The 16,898-nt window shown below is 36.3% G+C and overlaps 2 protein-coding genes across 3 annotated transcripts; both read right to left on the bottom strand.

Annotated features, from left to right (window-relative positions):
* Nucleotides 1-226: 226 nt before the first annotated feature.
* On the bottom strand, nucleotides 227-3,366 carry LOC145593720 (UPF0481 protein At3g47200-like). 2 transcript variants are annotated; one of them, XM_081650046.1, is made up of 2 exons: nucleotides 3,148-3,366; nucleotides 227-1,675 (listed from the first exon to the last, which is right to left on the bottom strand). In XM_081650046.1, exon 2 carries the CDS (start codon nucleotides 1,650-1,652, stop codon nucleotides 405-407), a length of 1,248 nt encoding a protein of 415 aa, XP_081506172.1. In that variant the 5' UTR covers nucleotides 1,653-1,675; nucleotides 3,148-3,366; the 3' UTR covers nucleotides 227-404. The 2 variants fall into 2 exon arrangements, with proteins under 2 accessions (XP_081506172.1, XP_081506173.1); XM_081650047.1 differs by having other exon boundaries at nucleotides 227-1,563; nucleotides 3,148-3,362.
* Nucleotides 3,367-3,903: 537 nt separating this feature from the next.
* On the bottom strand, nucleotides 3,904-8,771 carry LOC145593721 (uncharacterized). The gene is made up of 3 exons (XM_081650048.1): nucleotides 8,584-8,771; nucleotides 6,545-6,776; nucleotides 3,904-4,691 (listed from the first exon to the last, which is right to left on the bottom strand). The coding sequence occupies exons 1-3, from the start codon at nucleotides 8,682-8,684 to the stop codon at nucleotides 4,395-4,397; spliced, it is 630 nt and encodes a 209-aa protein (XP_081506174.1). The 5' UTR covers nucleotides 8,685-8,771; the 3' UTR covers nucleotides 3,904-4,394.
* Nucleotides 8,772-16,898: the final 8,127 nt, after the last annotated feature.

The following is a 16,898-nucleotide window of genomic DNA, read 5'->3' as shown; positions in this document are numbered from 1 at the left end:
ATCTACCAAGTATAAGCCAGATGTACCAATTCTCTCAGTAGCTTTCCGTCTAGATAACTACTGATTCTTTTGCCAGGATCTGCGGTCACCTGATAACAGTGAGTTAGCGAGGCAGAGCCTGTCACTGTACAGGGTTTAGCACCTCTATTGAGGGGAAATATATACTGGTGATGCTGCTGCAACACTTCATCATATTGTACCCTTTCTGTTGTATAGAATCCCATTGTGAATTTTGAAGTAAATAGGCAAGAACAATTTTTGGAGCATCTGTATATGGATCATAGCATTGCTTCTCTTAATGCTATAATAAAACCAAAGACAGAATCAAATCACAATTGCAATAATCACAAGCTATTTATTCAAAGTCCCCAACTTTCCAATTGCGACAATCACAAGCTAACTACTTATTTGAAGCCGGTTACAACTTGTAGAACGGTTAGAATCAACATTACAATTGCATACACTACAGAAATAGCAGCCCAAGGATGGCTGAAGTAGTCATGCTTGAGTATGGCCCTCCATCTATTCCATTGAGTACTAGCATATGCATTGAGATCATTACATATACCCGAATAATAGAACTTTGAAGTTTTTAGCCCCGTCTGCTTGAAGATCTTGCTAAAAAGATTTGCCACTTCTTCATTATTCCCTAACCAGTTGTCAATCACCCCACTTTGAACAAGTATGGCCACATCCTTTGGGGTGTTGATCAAACTATCCAAGAACGCAAAGTAGTCAATGATGTAAGAGTCAAAGTAATAATGACATTGCTCGAATACCATGATGTTCCGAAACAACGATTCTGTATCATCTGTCACCACAATCTTTGGAATTTCCAAAACCCCTTTCACAAATCGTATGTCAAGTAAATTCTTACTTTGGCTCGTCACAAATTTGACTCCTGCTTCACTTAGTTCACTTACACTTGAAGTAAACTCAAAGTTCTGCTTGGTATTAGGTAATTGATCCCGAGAGGCAGAAGGAAGGTAACATATTCTTAAAAAATCAACCAGATGTTTTACATCCGCACTTGCTATCCTTGGAGGAACAACTTCATCTTTTCCCATGAAGAATTTATAAGTAATATCAAGGAAAGGAAGTTGGTTATTTTGCGAAGAGGGCCTGACGGCAAGGTCGTAAAGACCCTTGAGAAGAAAAAAAGGTAGTTGGTTTTCTTCTAGCCTTATATCTCGAGTGACTTGTAAGATCATCCTTGGTTTGTTGAATATACGGTCATTTTCATCTATAAACTCATGGAAACAACTCCTCAAGAAGAGCTCAATGATAAATATTGCATCAATGAGCAGCATTTCAATAAAATGTTCACTAGGTAGGTTTATAGTCTCAACATAACTTTGGCGAACTACCTCTTCCCATCCTCTTATAACTTCAGCATAATTATCTAACTTGTAAGAGGTGGATCGGAGAAGAAAAGATTGCAAGTACCTCAATTTTTGTTCTTGCATAGCTATCAGCTTTGGATCGCCGTAGTAGACTGGGCCAATTGACACGAGCAAAGGTCGATAAGCATCCTCATTTACCTTTCGAAGATTTTCAGGGACTCTGTAGATGCAACAATTTGAGGAAACTGTTGGCAATGATTCAAGCTTGTGCAGTAATGAATTAGACACCCATTTGCTAAGATCACCCATGCCTTCCTTTATTTTATATTTTCCTAGCAAAAGGAAAAGAGGCAGTGAGACAAATAAAGTTCTCAAGCTCAAGCTACTTTCGGTTCTTACGTTTTGATTTGTATAAAGGCTTACTGGGTTGCTCACTATCAAAAACTATTTTCCTCTACATAAAGTTCAACAAAAAATCACACGAATATCTCACTTTACAGGTAAGATCAAAGCCTATGATCAGAAAACAGCAAACATTGAAAGACAGGCATTATACTGTACTAATCTTATACATCCACATCTCTTATCAAGTTTGCTCTATTTTTGTCATCCTCTAATAAACAAATGTAGAAGTTGATCAAGAAGGGTTCACCAAAGTGAGGATTCTACAACAAATCTATGAATTATCAAGAAGGGGCCTAAATTCACCAAAGTGAGGATTCTACAGTTTGCTTTTGAATACTGAATCATCTGTATGCTGCTCCTATTGTACATCGTACAGGGCACCCGCTACACTTAATGATTACACAAAGTTTAATACAATAACAACCTGTGTCCCTGTTGTAGGGAATATAAACCCTTTGCCCCTTTTCTGAATGAGCCTTTAACTCAAGACTGCGGAAAGACCATCTGACTCCCATTACTTGCTCAAGTGCATATTATACTAACTCACTTGTTTTCATTTTCTTAAATATAATCCCTGATTCTCAACTTATTTCTAAGAAAATATCATCAAACAAATGACCATCTCAACAAAAAAAACTAAAGTCGGTCCTTGAAACTTAGCCAATGAATTAGGGCATATTCTCTTCAGCTAATTTCGGTTCGGTTCAGTTCAGTTCCTAATTTTCTTCTCTCATAAATTATTCAATTCAGTTCAGTTAGTTCCTAATTTTCTGCTCTCATAAACAATTCAATTCAGCACAGCTCAGCTCACCTCAGTAAATCAGAACAGGCCCTTACTCCGAAATTTATAAAACTCAATCACCAAATAAACAAGAGATGTTGAGAATACCAGTTATTAAAGATAATCCTACTGCCCTAAGAGTACAAGTATTAGCTGGGATCTTCACCAAGTAACCCAACCCATCAATACACTCAACGGAACCCGGACTGTGCATCGTTTAAGCAAATTATGTTACCAAATTGTTAATTTTTAGACTAATTTAACAAATTAGGTAGCGAATTGTGAACTCATACTCGAAAATCAAGAAACAGTGTTCTGATTAAATTAAAAACTATGAACACATCTCAAGTGTAAAGTGGACAACCTACTCATTCAATACTTCAATACTTGCATAAAAAATTTTATCATCAAAGAAAAAAAAAAAAAATTGAACTACAGCTACAGTATATATAGATAAATTCTACAATAATAAGTTCAAATAAATTCCGATAAGTTTAAATAAATTCCAATAAGTTCAGGTAGATGAATGTCAGATAAAAGGAACAAATGGCGATTGCAGAACATTAATTTCATAAGAATAATAACTGAAATTGAATAATTGCAGGAGAATAAACTTACCAAAATTGATGTTGGATTGAAATGAAGTTGAATTGTTTGCTACTTAATAAACCACCTGAAATTTATAGAATTTGTAATTAATTTGAATTTTGAGAAGGCAGATATTTATAACCTTAAAATCGAAAAAGTTGATTCGAAAGCTCCATTTCCTTCCTACTTCCAGTCACCTTCAAGGGAACTTTCATACTTCAGCATCAAACTTTTTTTTTTCTTTTTTTTTTTTTTTTTGAAAGAGTTATTGGAGAAGTAAGGAACAAAGTAAAAGCGCAAAACTTGGGTGGAAAGGGGTAATAAAGCAAGACCAAATAGCTAATTTGGTGCAAGAATTATACTAAAGGTTTATTTGTAATTAAAGAATATTTTATATTTTACAAATTATATCATTTTGTTATAAATAATACTTTAACCGTCCTTTTATTAGAGTTCCATTTTTAATATTTATTATTCACATAATAAAGAAAAATGAAACTCTAATAAAAGAACAGAGGGAATAAGAAACAGAGGTAGATGTAAAAAATTAGCAACTAATCAAATATCTTATGTTGGTTTTGTTCAAATAAATGATAGTTGAGAATGTTCAATAAACACCAATCATAGCTTTGTTGAAAAGAAATATTTAGTCCGTATTAGATTTAAATTTCTTTGTAGATCTATGTGAAATACGTAGTACGACTATAATTTATACTAAATGAATTAAATTTTGTTAGGGACAAAAATAATGCAACTTCCTTTCGCAACAAGTGAACTTAATCTTCACAATACTGGTAGGCCTTGTAAATTGAAAGTACTTATAGAGTTATAGGTCCTGCAATTAAAAAAAAATAGCAAGCTGGCCTGCATTTTACGAGCAGCAGCATAAAGCCAAGAACAAACTTCAACTCGTAAAACTTGAGTGCATTCAAAGGAACCAACAAGTGACGAAATGAAATTATCCACACTTGTTTATCCAAGAACCCCCACCCCAAATGCTTTGACATAACATGCCAACAATATTCAAGTGAAAGTTTGCTTGAGGCTGCGGAAATTAATTTCAACATCACGATGTGGTCTGTTTCTTCCATTCTTCTTTCAACACAATGTGGGAAACTGAAACCTCATTTCTGTTTAACTGTTCCACTCTGGATCCAACTCTCTCGTCAAAACAAAGAATCCGCTAATGAAGAACAGTAGAAAGTTGAACAAGCAAGTTCGTGCTCATAAGACATGGAAGCAAGAGGAAACAGGGTAATGTGGGTTTACAGGATAGCTCATTTCAGCTTGGACTTTGAAGAGCTCTGAAGAGGTTTTGCAGTGGGTCTAGGAGCAGGTTTTCTCATGGCCTTCTTAATATCATACTTAACAGATGCGAAAGCACATACAAGGGCGAGCAGCATCGTAGGATAGACATAGATAGATTGTGTAGGATCTATGTTTGCTGGTCGTGCAAGGATTCCTTCCTTGACCAGACCCCAAACAATCAGGAGTGTGCCAAACATGCTCATTCTTCCCGGTTTCAGGATGCCGATAAGAGCACCTGCCACACAGAAGTAGCTGCCCGCCAAAACCTGACGAGTTCATGAAAATAGATCATTAAAACAAGTTCCAGATCATTAAAATTTGGAGGAAAATTAAGGCACAAAAGAGAACCAGAAGTTCAGTATTGTACAAAAGCACAAACTGAACACCATTAATTTCGTCAAGAAAAGTACAGGCTACATCCATATCATCTTAATATTGAGTCATTGACATTGCCGAAAACTATCAATTCTCTGAAGGCATAGATCACTAAGATAGCATTTGAATACCAGTTCAGAAAGCAAATTAGCTTACGAATTACGGAAAAAAAAAAGAAAAAAAAAAAAAAAAAAAGAAAAACAGCCCAAGAAAGCTTAGTCAGGAAAGTATTGTCATTGTATTCTAGACACAAATTTATAAGTATGTAGAGCATAAAAAAAATAGTAAAAAAAAAGAAATGAATATAATGCTGCATATAATCTCTCTCACAGAGTGTTCTGTTTCTGACCCTATCCAACAGCAATATGGGGGAAGCTCTGATGTGCATAAGTGTCCTCAGATTTCTAGAAATCATAGTGCCGAGTGCTGACATGAACAAGTTTTCAATCATGCACACACAGTTGCCTAAGTCAAGTATATGTTCCAAGATACTTAGTATAAAAGCAAGGGGGTTTTGTCCAAGAAGACTAGCAAAGAGAAAACCAGACTCTAATAAGAAATTCAACAAAAAATTACTACCAGCCTGCTCTATTATCAATTTATCATAAAAACGTGTTAACAGAATCTTTAAATTGTGTTGACTGACTCACAATATGCATAGCTTACAATCAAGGAGCAGACAATGTCTTAAACTCTTAACATATAGTCAGGTACGGCCACGACACATGAAAGGGGGAGGGGGGAGACTAATGCAGCTAAAAATAAAAATTTGATGGCCTTATTAAAGAGTGCTTGGTACTTAACTGAATCCAGAAGGGAATTTATAAAGCTAAACTCTTGCAATAGGCAAGGTAATGAAGACAATGATAACATAAACTGCTCGTCAGAGGCATGTATGGCATTACAATTAACATTTGACATCCATGCATACCCTTCTATAAAAGAAAATGCCACAGATAGATGTTTGCCAATTAGCACAAGGAAACAATGTCTTGAGTTTTTCCAGTGAAACAAATTCAACAAACCCCCCCCCCCCCCCTAACCCACCCACCCACACACACCAAAATAAATGTCTGAAACATTGCAGGGTTTATTGAGTCAAGATGTAGGCAACCTTACCCTAAATGAATCAAGATTACTCAATTGATCAATTCTAATGTACTGAACAAAGCACAGTTGCAAAACAATTCTCACGTATGTGACGTATGCATCAAAACTGCATAATATTGTAATTTATTACCATCGAATCACCAGATTGCATATGGTGCTGGTGCAAACTGTGTAAAGTACTCATCTGACATATCAATCACTTTTTTTCCATTACTATGATGTTTAGACATGTAGAAATTGAAAACATATTAAAAGGGTGCCAAATATATGGACTAGGTGTAGCAGCAACTATTTTTTTAAGCAGAAAGTTGAGAAATGGGGCTGAAAGGGAACTTTTCGTATGGTTGAATTCTACTCTATTATAAAAATAACTATTTAAACAAGAAAGGAGCATGTGGACAAACCATCATGAAGGATTTTTCTGGGCATTTGTACCCAAGTTTCAGATAGACCAATAAATGAACAAAGTCCAAGATTCAAAAGACAGCAAACAAAAACCAACAGTTACAATATTCGAGAAAATAGCCTTGACTATCACTTCAGCAGCTGATATCTGAGAACAATCTAGCATGTATAACATCTTAAATTTCTCAGGTCATAATTAACAAATAGAAGATAGATTATTAATTTGTACCTCTAAGCGCTTCAGATCAAGTGCAACAGGGGCATCTTTGACGCTAGTTAGATTGTAGATATCCACGAGATTGTTCCAGCTAGGGATTGTCAAATTTTTGACAAGTCCATGTACCACGGCTCCAGGAAAAAGAAGGGTTTTTACAACCGGTACAGGAATGATATCACTGGCAATTAATTGAGAAGATGTCACGTGAACTGGGGTTGTGCACATACCAGATCTGCATGGTACTCTACAAATATATAAAAGATAAGTTAAGGACAGCTGAGACAGTCATATTCCTAGGAAACAAGTAACATAATAGCTACAGTGATCCAATAACGTACTGCTCTAAATAAATGGTTTCACCAACATTATTTTGCAAGTCTCCATTTAATAAGTTCTCCTTTTCAAGTAACCAAATTTAAATTAACAAGTCTGACACATATACATCAAAGTAATAACATTTAAATACCTTCCTTTTTCGATATAAACAACTACAAATAATATTTCATAAGAGCAAGATTGCAAGCAAAGACCAACAACCTCAAATAGTTTGGCACCAACAATGTAATTCTTTGTGGCATAAGGAAATGCATGTAGGATATGATCATAAGAATGAAGATACCTTGTCCGTCCTTGACTGATTACAACATATTATGGTGTTCAAATTTTACACACTTCGACCGTAAATTTTTTATTATCAGTAAGACTTGTTAGATTCAAATAATAGTATAAAGATTGACTTTATATAATCTTTGAAAAATAGTTATAGACATTAATGGCCAAAGTTTGCATTGGAGTCCATGAAAAAGATATGTTGCAATCAATTAAGAGCATATGTTGTAGTAAGTATGATTATTAGGATCAATAGAAGCAATCAGACGGAAATTTAATTACAGCATGCAGGCTATGATCTATTTAAATATTCTCCTACGAAATAAAATTAACCATACTGATGGTTAAATATGAATTTCAAGAAGCAGAAAACATAGGAATAATAGCCACCATGGATTGCAGCTGCACAGCATTGTATAGGAAGTAAAGAACCAACTAATATTATTACTATTATTAAAACATACAGCATGAAATCATTTCGCAATAGTCAAGCCCAGCGTGAACATACTCAGCCAAGCTTTCCATACATGACGAATTCAAATCCAATTCTCTTAACTCATGGATAACAAAAAAAGGAGAAATAAATGTCACCATAGATAGCAACTGCAAAACATTGTACAATTTAAGAACCAAACAAATACAGCTACTACAAAAACCATACAACAGCACAATAAGCATGTTCAAGAGACATCTCAGAAACGTCAAGTTCAAAGTGAACGCTTTAAGTCATGCTTTCCACACATAGCGAATCAAATCCAATTCCTACACTAAACTAATCGAAATCAATAATGTCCATTTTAATCCTCGAGATAAGTTATTATTACTCTTCCAAACATACATTGTTGCTACTGAAGACTATGGATGATACAACAATATTCTAACATCCAACTTTTTCGACACCATAATGAATTAATGATGGCCAATTTACCAAACTATCTTAAATCAATAGCACTGCTATGCAAATCCAATGGTCACAGCTTTTCTATGCGCCGTTATTTCTAGCATTCATGGCAAACAAAACATATAATCAAGCCAATCAGAACACAGTACTTATCAATCAGTAAAACTCATAAATTCTTCCGATTCAAGTAATAATGTATCAACAATCAGTAAAGCTCATGAATTCTTCCGATTCAAGTAATAATTATCCTAAAAACGAGGTAGAATTCAGCGCTAAATGCAGCAAGTCTTCCGGAATCAAAATAATGCAACTTAGGTCAATAATTACGGCATAGAAATACATTCTTCAAAATGAATCGATTGCAACCATTAATAATTCAGCACAAAATGCAGATTAACGAGGAAACAAGATCTAAAAGTGTTTCATCAAATTTGACAACTGATTTGGTTCAAAATTGAGTAGAATCGGAAAAAATTAATTGCAGATTTAGCGAATTGAGAAATGCGCAGAAGAAAATTGGAGGAGAGAGAGAGTAACGAACTTGAAGAGAGGGATCTGAAGGAAGATGAGGAAGAAGAAGACGCGAGAAGCAATGGTGGAAATTCTGGAGCTGGTCCTACCTTTGGGCGATAAAATCGCCATTGTTATGCTGCTGCTGCTTCACTTGGCAATCTCAGGCAGAGAGAGGAGAGAGAAAATTTGATCTCGATTTCTTCACTCAGTTTTAGTCAACGTTGGCGTTGAATATACGGTACTCCGTAATCCGTATATGTATATCCATACATTCTTGATTTCTTGTTAACCTCCCGACCACAGTAACGGGAAGAAAATAGGTTGGCCTGTACCCTGTTTAGTTTAGATAAAAAAAACATGGATAGAATATGAAGTTGTTTTGTAATGAATATACACGTGTTTTGTAAATAACTTCCAATTTTATGTTTTTTTTAGGTCCTATTTTCATACCTAAGAGTGGTTCGATTCTCATCCCAATCAAGTAGGATCTCTAATTTATTTAAATAAATTAAAAATTGTGGGACTCAGAGACAAACTTGTATTTTCTCAATAATGTAAGGGTGGAACATCGTTATCCTTTCCCCACTAAGAAAGCTAAGAGCGGTGAACCTCTTATCGACAGAGTTACCAAGAACAATGGCATATCAAAAATAAGGAAAATGATAGTGGAACACTGACATCAATGATGATGACAAAGCTATTAATAGAAGATTTAGGGGGCGTTTCCAAACTAGTATTACAAAATTTTTGGGAACCCCCATAAAGTATTGATAAATAAAGAATTAAAATTGAGAGAGGATAACACAATAAAATAAAACTAAAACTAATCACAAGACACACAAATCAACACATGTCAAATAGGTTTAATCTTAAACTCAAAGTAGCATGCAATTAATTGTTGAGTAATTAGGTTTTGGTGATAGTAAAATAATGATGATTATCTATCTAACGTGTTTGTTAAGTTGTGCATAGAAACAACAAGTTATGCTTGGAACAAGGTAAGCAATAGAAGGAACAAGAGCAATGATGAGTAATGGTTGATAACCATGATGATGGTGAAAGAACCATGAAGGTAACTATGTAAATAGGTGTTTACATATGTTAGTTTCATGAGGTAAGTATTTTATTAGGAGTCATTTAATTTAGTTTAGTTTTCTAGTTTGCTTTTAGGTTAGCTCTAGTTTAGTTTGGTTTTGTTCTAGTTTTCTTTTTGGTTTTTATAAATATAAAAAACAAAAATACGTGGCTTAAAGTTTGATTAGTTCTCTCACTTGAAGTTTGTTTGTGAAGAACGAACAAAATTCAATCTAATGTTCTCTTAAGTGTTTGTGCGAAGACAGGAACTGAATTAGGCGAAGTCAATGGGTTGGAACATAGAAGACCTCAAGAGGAACAAGAGAGAATGAATGAACCTCAAACAAGTTCTTCTACGAGAACCAAACCACAAAGGGACCTGACGGTTTAATCTCCAACGAGACCCAGAAGGAACTTTCGCTAGGCTTTCCCACAAGAGCCAGAGCATGTTCCCTAGCTAACAAGTACATGATGTGTTCCCTAACAGGTACACACATGGAGCTTCCTAACATAAGCAAGTTCCAGTGTAATGCTAGAGAAGAACGACAGGTTGTAATGACTTGGTCTGCGAGTTCCAGTGTAATGCCAGAGAAGAGTGACAACAAGTTTCAGTGTAACGCTAGAACTTGGCCTGCGATTCCAGAAGTGGAATGTTGCCCCGAGATCCAAAATACATCAAGACTACAGGATTTCCAGAACAAGAGTTTAGAAGAAGCAACATGAAGACGTAGAAATAGAAATATATTGCTCTAAGATTCATGTAAGTATGTTGGACATAATAGTCGGTCTGGAACAAGTTTATATAAAACCAAGGTGAACTCCAGACAATCAATGAAATTAGAGTTACTGACTTGTCATGAACTCAAAGACTGTCAGAGTTCCGAACCTAATAGAAACTTAAATATGCACGTCTTTAATCGACGGTTCTAATGATAAATATTTATCTAATAAGTGCATATTTCTAATAAGTGCATATATTTTTAGGGCTTTGGTTTTACAGAATAAAGATATTTATTTTCTAATAAATCTCTTTTGGAAAAAGATAAGTTTGTTTAGAAAGTATTTTTAAACAAAAAGATAATCTTGGAATAAAATCTGATTTTATGTTAATTATATCTTATTATTATTGACAGGTTTTATTCTTAACAAAAAGATATATTTTTGGAAAACTTATTTTTAGAAAATATCTTTTAACTTATCTTTTGATAAAACCTATCTTTTTCAAGATGAAATAAATAATTAGAGTGTACAATAAATATGCTCATATGTATTCATTCAAAGTTGAGGTTGAGGAAGTGTAGTGGTCGTGCTTAATGGTTTCATCCTTCACCACGAAGCTAAGTCAATCCTCCTGGTTAAAGTTCCTATCAGGTTTTGGTTTTAGTACGTCCAGTGAGTTCTAGTAACACCCCAATAATTCTCTCTTTAAACCTGTAAATACCCTGAACAAAATCCAAGACGTGCTACCGTCACGTGTTCAAACGTTAAGTCTAATTCAGAATTTAGCAGCGGAAAACTAGTTCAATTAAAGGAAAAATGGAAAAGAAAAATCCAACCTTTGAGCGGTCTTCTCATAAAAATCCAACCTTCCATTAATCTCATAAAAATCCAACCTTTATACCCCACCTTCTCCAACAAATCCATTACCTGTTGATGACCGATTTTTGTAAGTTATGTGCCACGTGTCAGTCATTAATTGGTCAATTATTTTTTTAATCATTTAAAAACAAAATAAAATTAAAAGAAAAAAATTAAAAAAACAAAATAAAATCAGAAAAGCCAACCCCACCTCCTTCCTTGACCACCCCATCCCCACCGTCCCTGACCACCCCATCCCTGATGTGTTCATATTATATATATATTTATCCCCGTCCCTTGGTCGTAATTAGTAGTGTTTTTGGCTCAACCGAGCCACTTTTATTACTAATTTGTGTTTTCCAGTGCTTTGGTAGTTTTGCTTGTGTTTTGTAGGAATTTGCGTACTTGGAGCATTTTCCCGGGCTTTTAGAGGAGCATCTACGAGTATTGGAAGACCGCGGCCCAGTTCGATAGCCCAAGACCGATTGGAGGCATCAAATCGGTGATTAAGGGCTCGAGTATGAAGATCCAAGGAAGAAACTCGGATTGGGCCGAGGAAAAGAGGCATAATCGAGTTGTTGGTGGCCCAAGAGAAGCCGCCCAAGTTCATGAGCTCCGCCCGGTGCACGCGCCCGGCCGGGCGGGCCAAAGCAGACGCGCCCGGTGCACGCGCCCGGACGGGCGCGAGAAGCCCACTATGAGAGGAATGGCGGGCCCGGTCGGGCGGCCTTCTGCCCGGCCGGGCGCGTGTGGATTTTCTAGGGAATTAGCTTTCCGATTTAGTTTTGTTTTAGCGAATAAGCTTGCTTAGTATTAATGTAATTTTTATTAGGCAAGATTGGTATCTCTTATCATTATTATTACTCTAGTTTAGTTTTTCTCCTCCTTCTCTCTACTTAACTTTTTCTCTCTAGATTTTATTTTCTTTCCTTGTTCCTCACACTTTTGTAATTCCGCCGTCTTGGTACGATTTCTCCTTTAATTAATCTCAGTATTTTATTCTTTCCGATCTCTGTTATGTCTTGTTTAATTATTATGCTTTGTTTAGTTTTGATCATGTCCGAGTAGTTTAATTCTAGGGTTTATGGGAATCCATAATTAATATGAAGGGGTAATTTAATATTATTGATTATTGACTTTGCATGATAATTTCTTATTGAATTGTTTTAATTCTTTGCAATTAGATTATGAATCGAGCAGATGTAATTTAATTGTGAATGTTAAGCAATATTGAATTGATGAATCGAGCAGATGTTAATTTGATATTAAAGGCTATTTTCAATAGGAACTTAGATCTAGTAAATTGCGAGAGCCTGTTAATCATGTTATTTGTGCAATGTTGATTGATTGATTGTTATGTTTTATCCCGGAATATTAATTATTGGTGAACCTATGACCCTAGGCCTTCCTATATTTGATTTTCTCCCTAAACTTAATCTCCATAGCATAGTTTCATATTAAATACAACAAATTGGTTACTTTAATAATTTAGACTATATTAATTATTTAGGAGTAGAAAGACCAGTTTCCCTGTGGATTCGACCCTACTTCCCTATCTACTTTAGTTAGAGGATTTAGGTATTTCTTTTGATTAGGTGATACGACTTTAGCCTGTCAATCCCCACCGCCCACCGTAACCCAGAGACACCAGCACCACAATCACATCGCCGCACCACAACAATCACAACCACCAATCAACAAATCCAGCTCACACCACTGCCTAATATCTCCATTTCCACCCTCTATTTTAGCAACCTCGCAAACCGCAACCACCGACTCCAAACCGCCCAGCCATAATCACGGCCAACCAATAGTAGCAGCCCAAACCAACCACCAATTATACTGCCGCCGCACCTGCTCTAACCCACACCAATTGCTACTCCCTGCTCCATCTCCACCCAAATTAGCCGCCATTACAGCCACCTCCTCACTCAACCCGTACCAAACAACTCCACCGTCGCAACTCCTCTCTTGCACACTCCATCACAGTCGCGTCCAGTCACCAGCAACAACCTGCAACAATTAAGCCACCACAACAACCCCAATTGACCGCAAGCATCCATCAACATTTCAGCCACCCAATTCGGCGGTGCTGCTCCACTGTCGCACCACCAATTCGAACAGAGAACCCTCAATTGCATATTTTCGGCCCCAATTTCGAAACCCTTTAGATGCGGTTGTCGGGGTTGGGTGAGGGAGATGCTAGGGTGGTGGTTATGGTGGGCATAGAAGAAGGATGGGGAGGTAGGAGGAGGTTGCGTGGGACTGCTTGGGCGTTGGTTTGGAAGGAGAGAGAGTGGAGGAGGAGGAAGAGGGTTTCGGTTTTGGGTTTGGGTAGGGTGGGGTAAGTGGTGGCAGAGGTGGTGGTGGTGTAGAGAGGAGAGATAAAGAAGAGGAGTGAGAAGGAAAGTGAGAATTTAAAATAAAAATAAAAATTAACATGTTTAACAGGTTAAAGGTCAAATGGACTTGTCAAAGAAGGTGGGGTATAAAGGTTGGATTTTTATGAGATTAATGGAAGGTTGAATTTTTATGTGAAGACCGCTCAAAGGTTGGATTTTTCTTTTCCATTTTTCCTCAATTAAATTAAAGTTTTAAATTAACAATTAAAAACCAAATTAACTCTTACAACTTGGAACCATTAAGGCCCTTATTCAAAACCCAATAAAAGTGGCAAGTTAGTCAAACAGAGATAAACAAATTCAATTGTAAGAAATATCATAAATTGTAAATGATAATCAACTCTCCACTCAAAATCCCACCACCTTGATGCAAGTTCTGAACATGTATAAACCTGTGGTTAATCTGCTCCTCAATATTACAAGTTAAATATTGGATCATTACAGGGTCATTGAAAAGCGAAGGCCATGGCCAAAGAAAAGCACACAAAATCACGCAATCAGCAACCCTGAGTACATACAAGCTACTGAATATAAAAAGAAAGCATTCCTAGCATGCTAATAACAATCATTCATGACACACAATTTAATTAACGACTCAAACATTACTAAGACTGTAGGAGTTTATAGGTACTACGCAGCGGAAAATCATGAATCATATTCATAAAAGTACCTAATCCCAAGAACACATGCATAACACACAAGACACATAATCATACCTTTAATTGAAGCGTGAATTCCACGTAGCAATTCAATAGGCAAATCAGGGAGATAACAGAGCCCCAAGCGTTGCTCCTCTACTTAGTCCACGGGATAGGATTGAACCTCCACTACTGCTAGGTAGTTGGGCACGAACACTTCGAACCACCTTCTACGGAGAGGGGAGGAGAAGACCAACCACAAACACCACCACACCACCACCGTGCACCACCTAGCACGGTGAGGCCGTACGGTTGTACGGACGTGAGGAAGGGAGTGAGAAGAGAGATTGCGAGAGGCAAAGGGTTTAGTTGCTTACTAGTCAATTCTCAATTGACTGGTTAAGTGTTGTATATCAAACCCTAGGCAAGGCTTCTATTTATACATCATATGTATAATTAAAGTCCCAACCAAGCCCACAATACTCTCCCTTTAATCCCACATGGCCGGTCACTCCATGAGGCCCAATAATGGGCTTCTTTCTGTTATTCAATCCAGCACCCTTTTGTGTGACCTTATAGGATCCATTCTATTGGGCTTTAGACTATTTGACTAGCCCAAAGATCATTGATCACGTCTAGCAACAGATAATGACGACCCAAAAGAACGAACTTAATTATCTCCATAATTTGATCCATTGATATATCTAGTAATTGCACATGACGAATACATAAATCCTTCAATCTCCCACTTGTTTGAGACAAGTGTGCAATATTCAAATTCCTTAAGTCAATATGTGTCGATTTGATAATATGATTGCATCACATGTCGAGATCATATTAATCTACAAATCGTTTCTTGAAATCTGAGTTAGAATTACAAAACCAAATGATTACTGAGTAATGCACTTGAACGCGGCCACGTATTTTCTGAATTCTCCCGCTTCAAGCGGCCATGACACATTTCCTAATTTAATAGGCAGACTCAATCCAATCTTGTGGCAACCAAAGCTCCCACTCAACTTTTGAAATAACCGGGAAACACACTTTATAATCTCCAGTTACGGGCAGACGTTTGAGTGTACCACAGTCATAACATCCATTGAATGAAATCAATGTTCCACTCATGTCAAAGGAATCCACTAATATATCCGGAAGCTCTATACTTGAACTTCAAAGTAGGTCAATAGTTCGATCATGCATCATTCATGCATATCCAAGTGATTGATCGAGCATCACTATGCCCCTATAGCCCATGAAACTGCGCTATCCAATCAATCTTACATGCTAGTCCATTTATTGAAATCATTTATGTCCACTTTAATGATTTCGAACTAGGAACTTAAATAATATATGAATTTTGTTCACCTTTGGGGTTTCATTCACCAGGTCATCAACCTGTTGAGCCCATCAATTCATAATTATTTTGGACATTTTATTTAATTTCCAAAACCATAATTAAATAAGAGAAATAATAATAATTTCTGTTTTAAACATAATTCTGCAAATTGATGCATTTCTTATGTAATATGTTTTCTCAAAATATACACAACTTAAATTACATAACTTGCTTCAATCCAAGTCTTTGATATGACTCTCATATCTTAGTCTATGGAAGGGGTTTAGTGATTTCTCACTCATAATAAAACTTTGCAGATCACAACATCCCGCTTGTCATTAATCTTATAACTGAGGTGATATCTCATATCTATTCGTTTGGATTTTGTAATGTGACCCTGGCTCCTTTGTTTTGACAAAGGCGTCCTTTTAGTCACAAGACAATTTGATCCATACTCCTCCTTAACTACTCTTACTGTAGTTAAATACACATATTTTGATATTGAGTATGCGACAGTACTCTGCTTTGAACTCTTCAAGCTTACTGTTCTTCTCCATCCAGACACAAATATGCATCTAGATCAACATCTAGAATCATCTTATCTAGATCAACATCTAGAACCTTTCTTGTCTGTTTGAAAACTTGCATCCGTATAACCTTTTGACAACTGGTTTACCTTTAACACCATAAACTAGAAACATTCCTTTAGTCCTTCTCAAGTACTCAAGGATTTGCTCTAGGCAACTTTCAGTATGCTTGTTCTGAACTTACTTGAAATCTGTTACATATGCACAAGTCATATGTAACATCTTACTATGTACATATCATGGTACGTATCATGGACCCTTTTGCATAAGCATGGGGCACACTATACATACAACTCAACTCTACTAGCTTTGAAAGCACTGAGTTTTACTGAGTGTAATAATACCATGAAACATGGGAAGACATCCTCTCTTAGAGTCTTGCTTCATGAACTTGTCAAGATCCTTATCAACATAAGTCTCTCGATGTTGTCCAACCATTTTTCAAGATTCACTTCGTGGATCATGATTCCCAATATGTACTCAACATCTCCTAAGTCCATCATATAGAAACAACTACTTAACCATTACTTGATTGACTCAAGCATTGATATGTCATTTCATATGAATTGTATGTCATCTACATACAAGACTAAGAAGACCAATTGCTCCCACTAAACTTCTTGTCTCTACAAGAATCCTTTTCGTTTTTTTCAAGGAAATCAAACTGTTTGATTGCCTAATCAAAACGAATGTTCCAACTCTTTCATGCTTACTTCAATCCATTAAAT

The sequence above is a fragment of the Chenopodium album genome, chromosome 19 (genome assembly GCF_948465745.1).
Source record: "Chenopodium album chromosome 19, dcCheAlbu1.1, whole genome shotgun sequence".
Lineage (NCBI taxonomy): Eukaryota > Viridiplantae > Streptophyta > Magnoliopsida > Caryophyllales > Amaranthaceae > Chenopodium > Chenopodium album.
The sequence above is the reverse complement of the archived record's forward strand: the minus strand, read 5'-3'. Positions and strand labels throughout refer to the sequence as shown.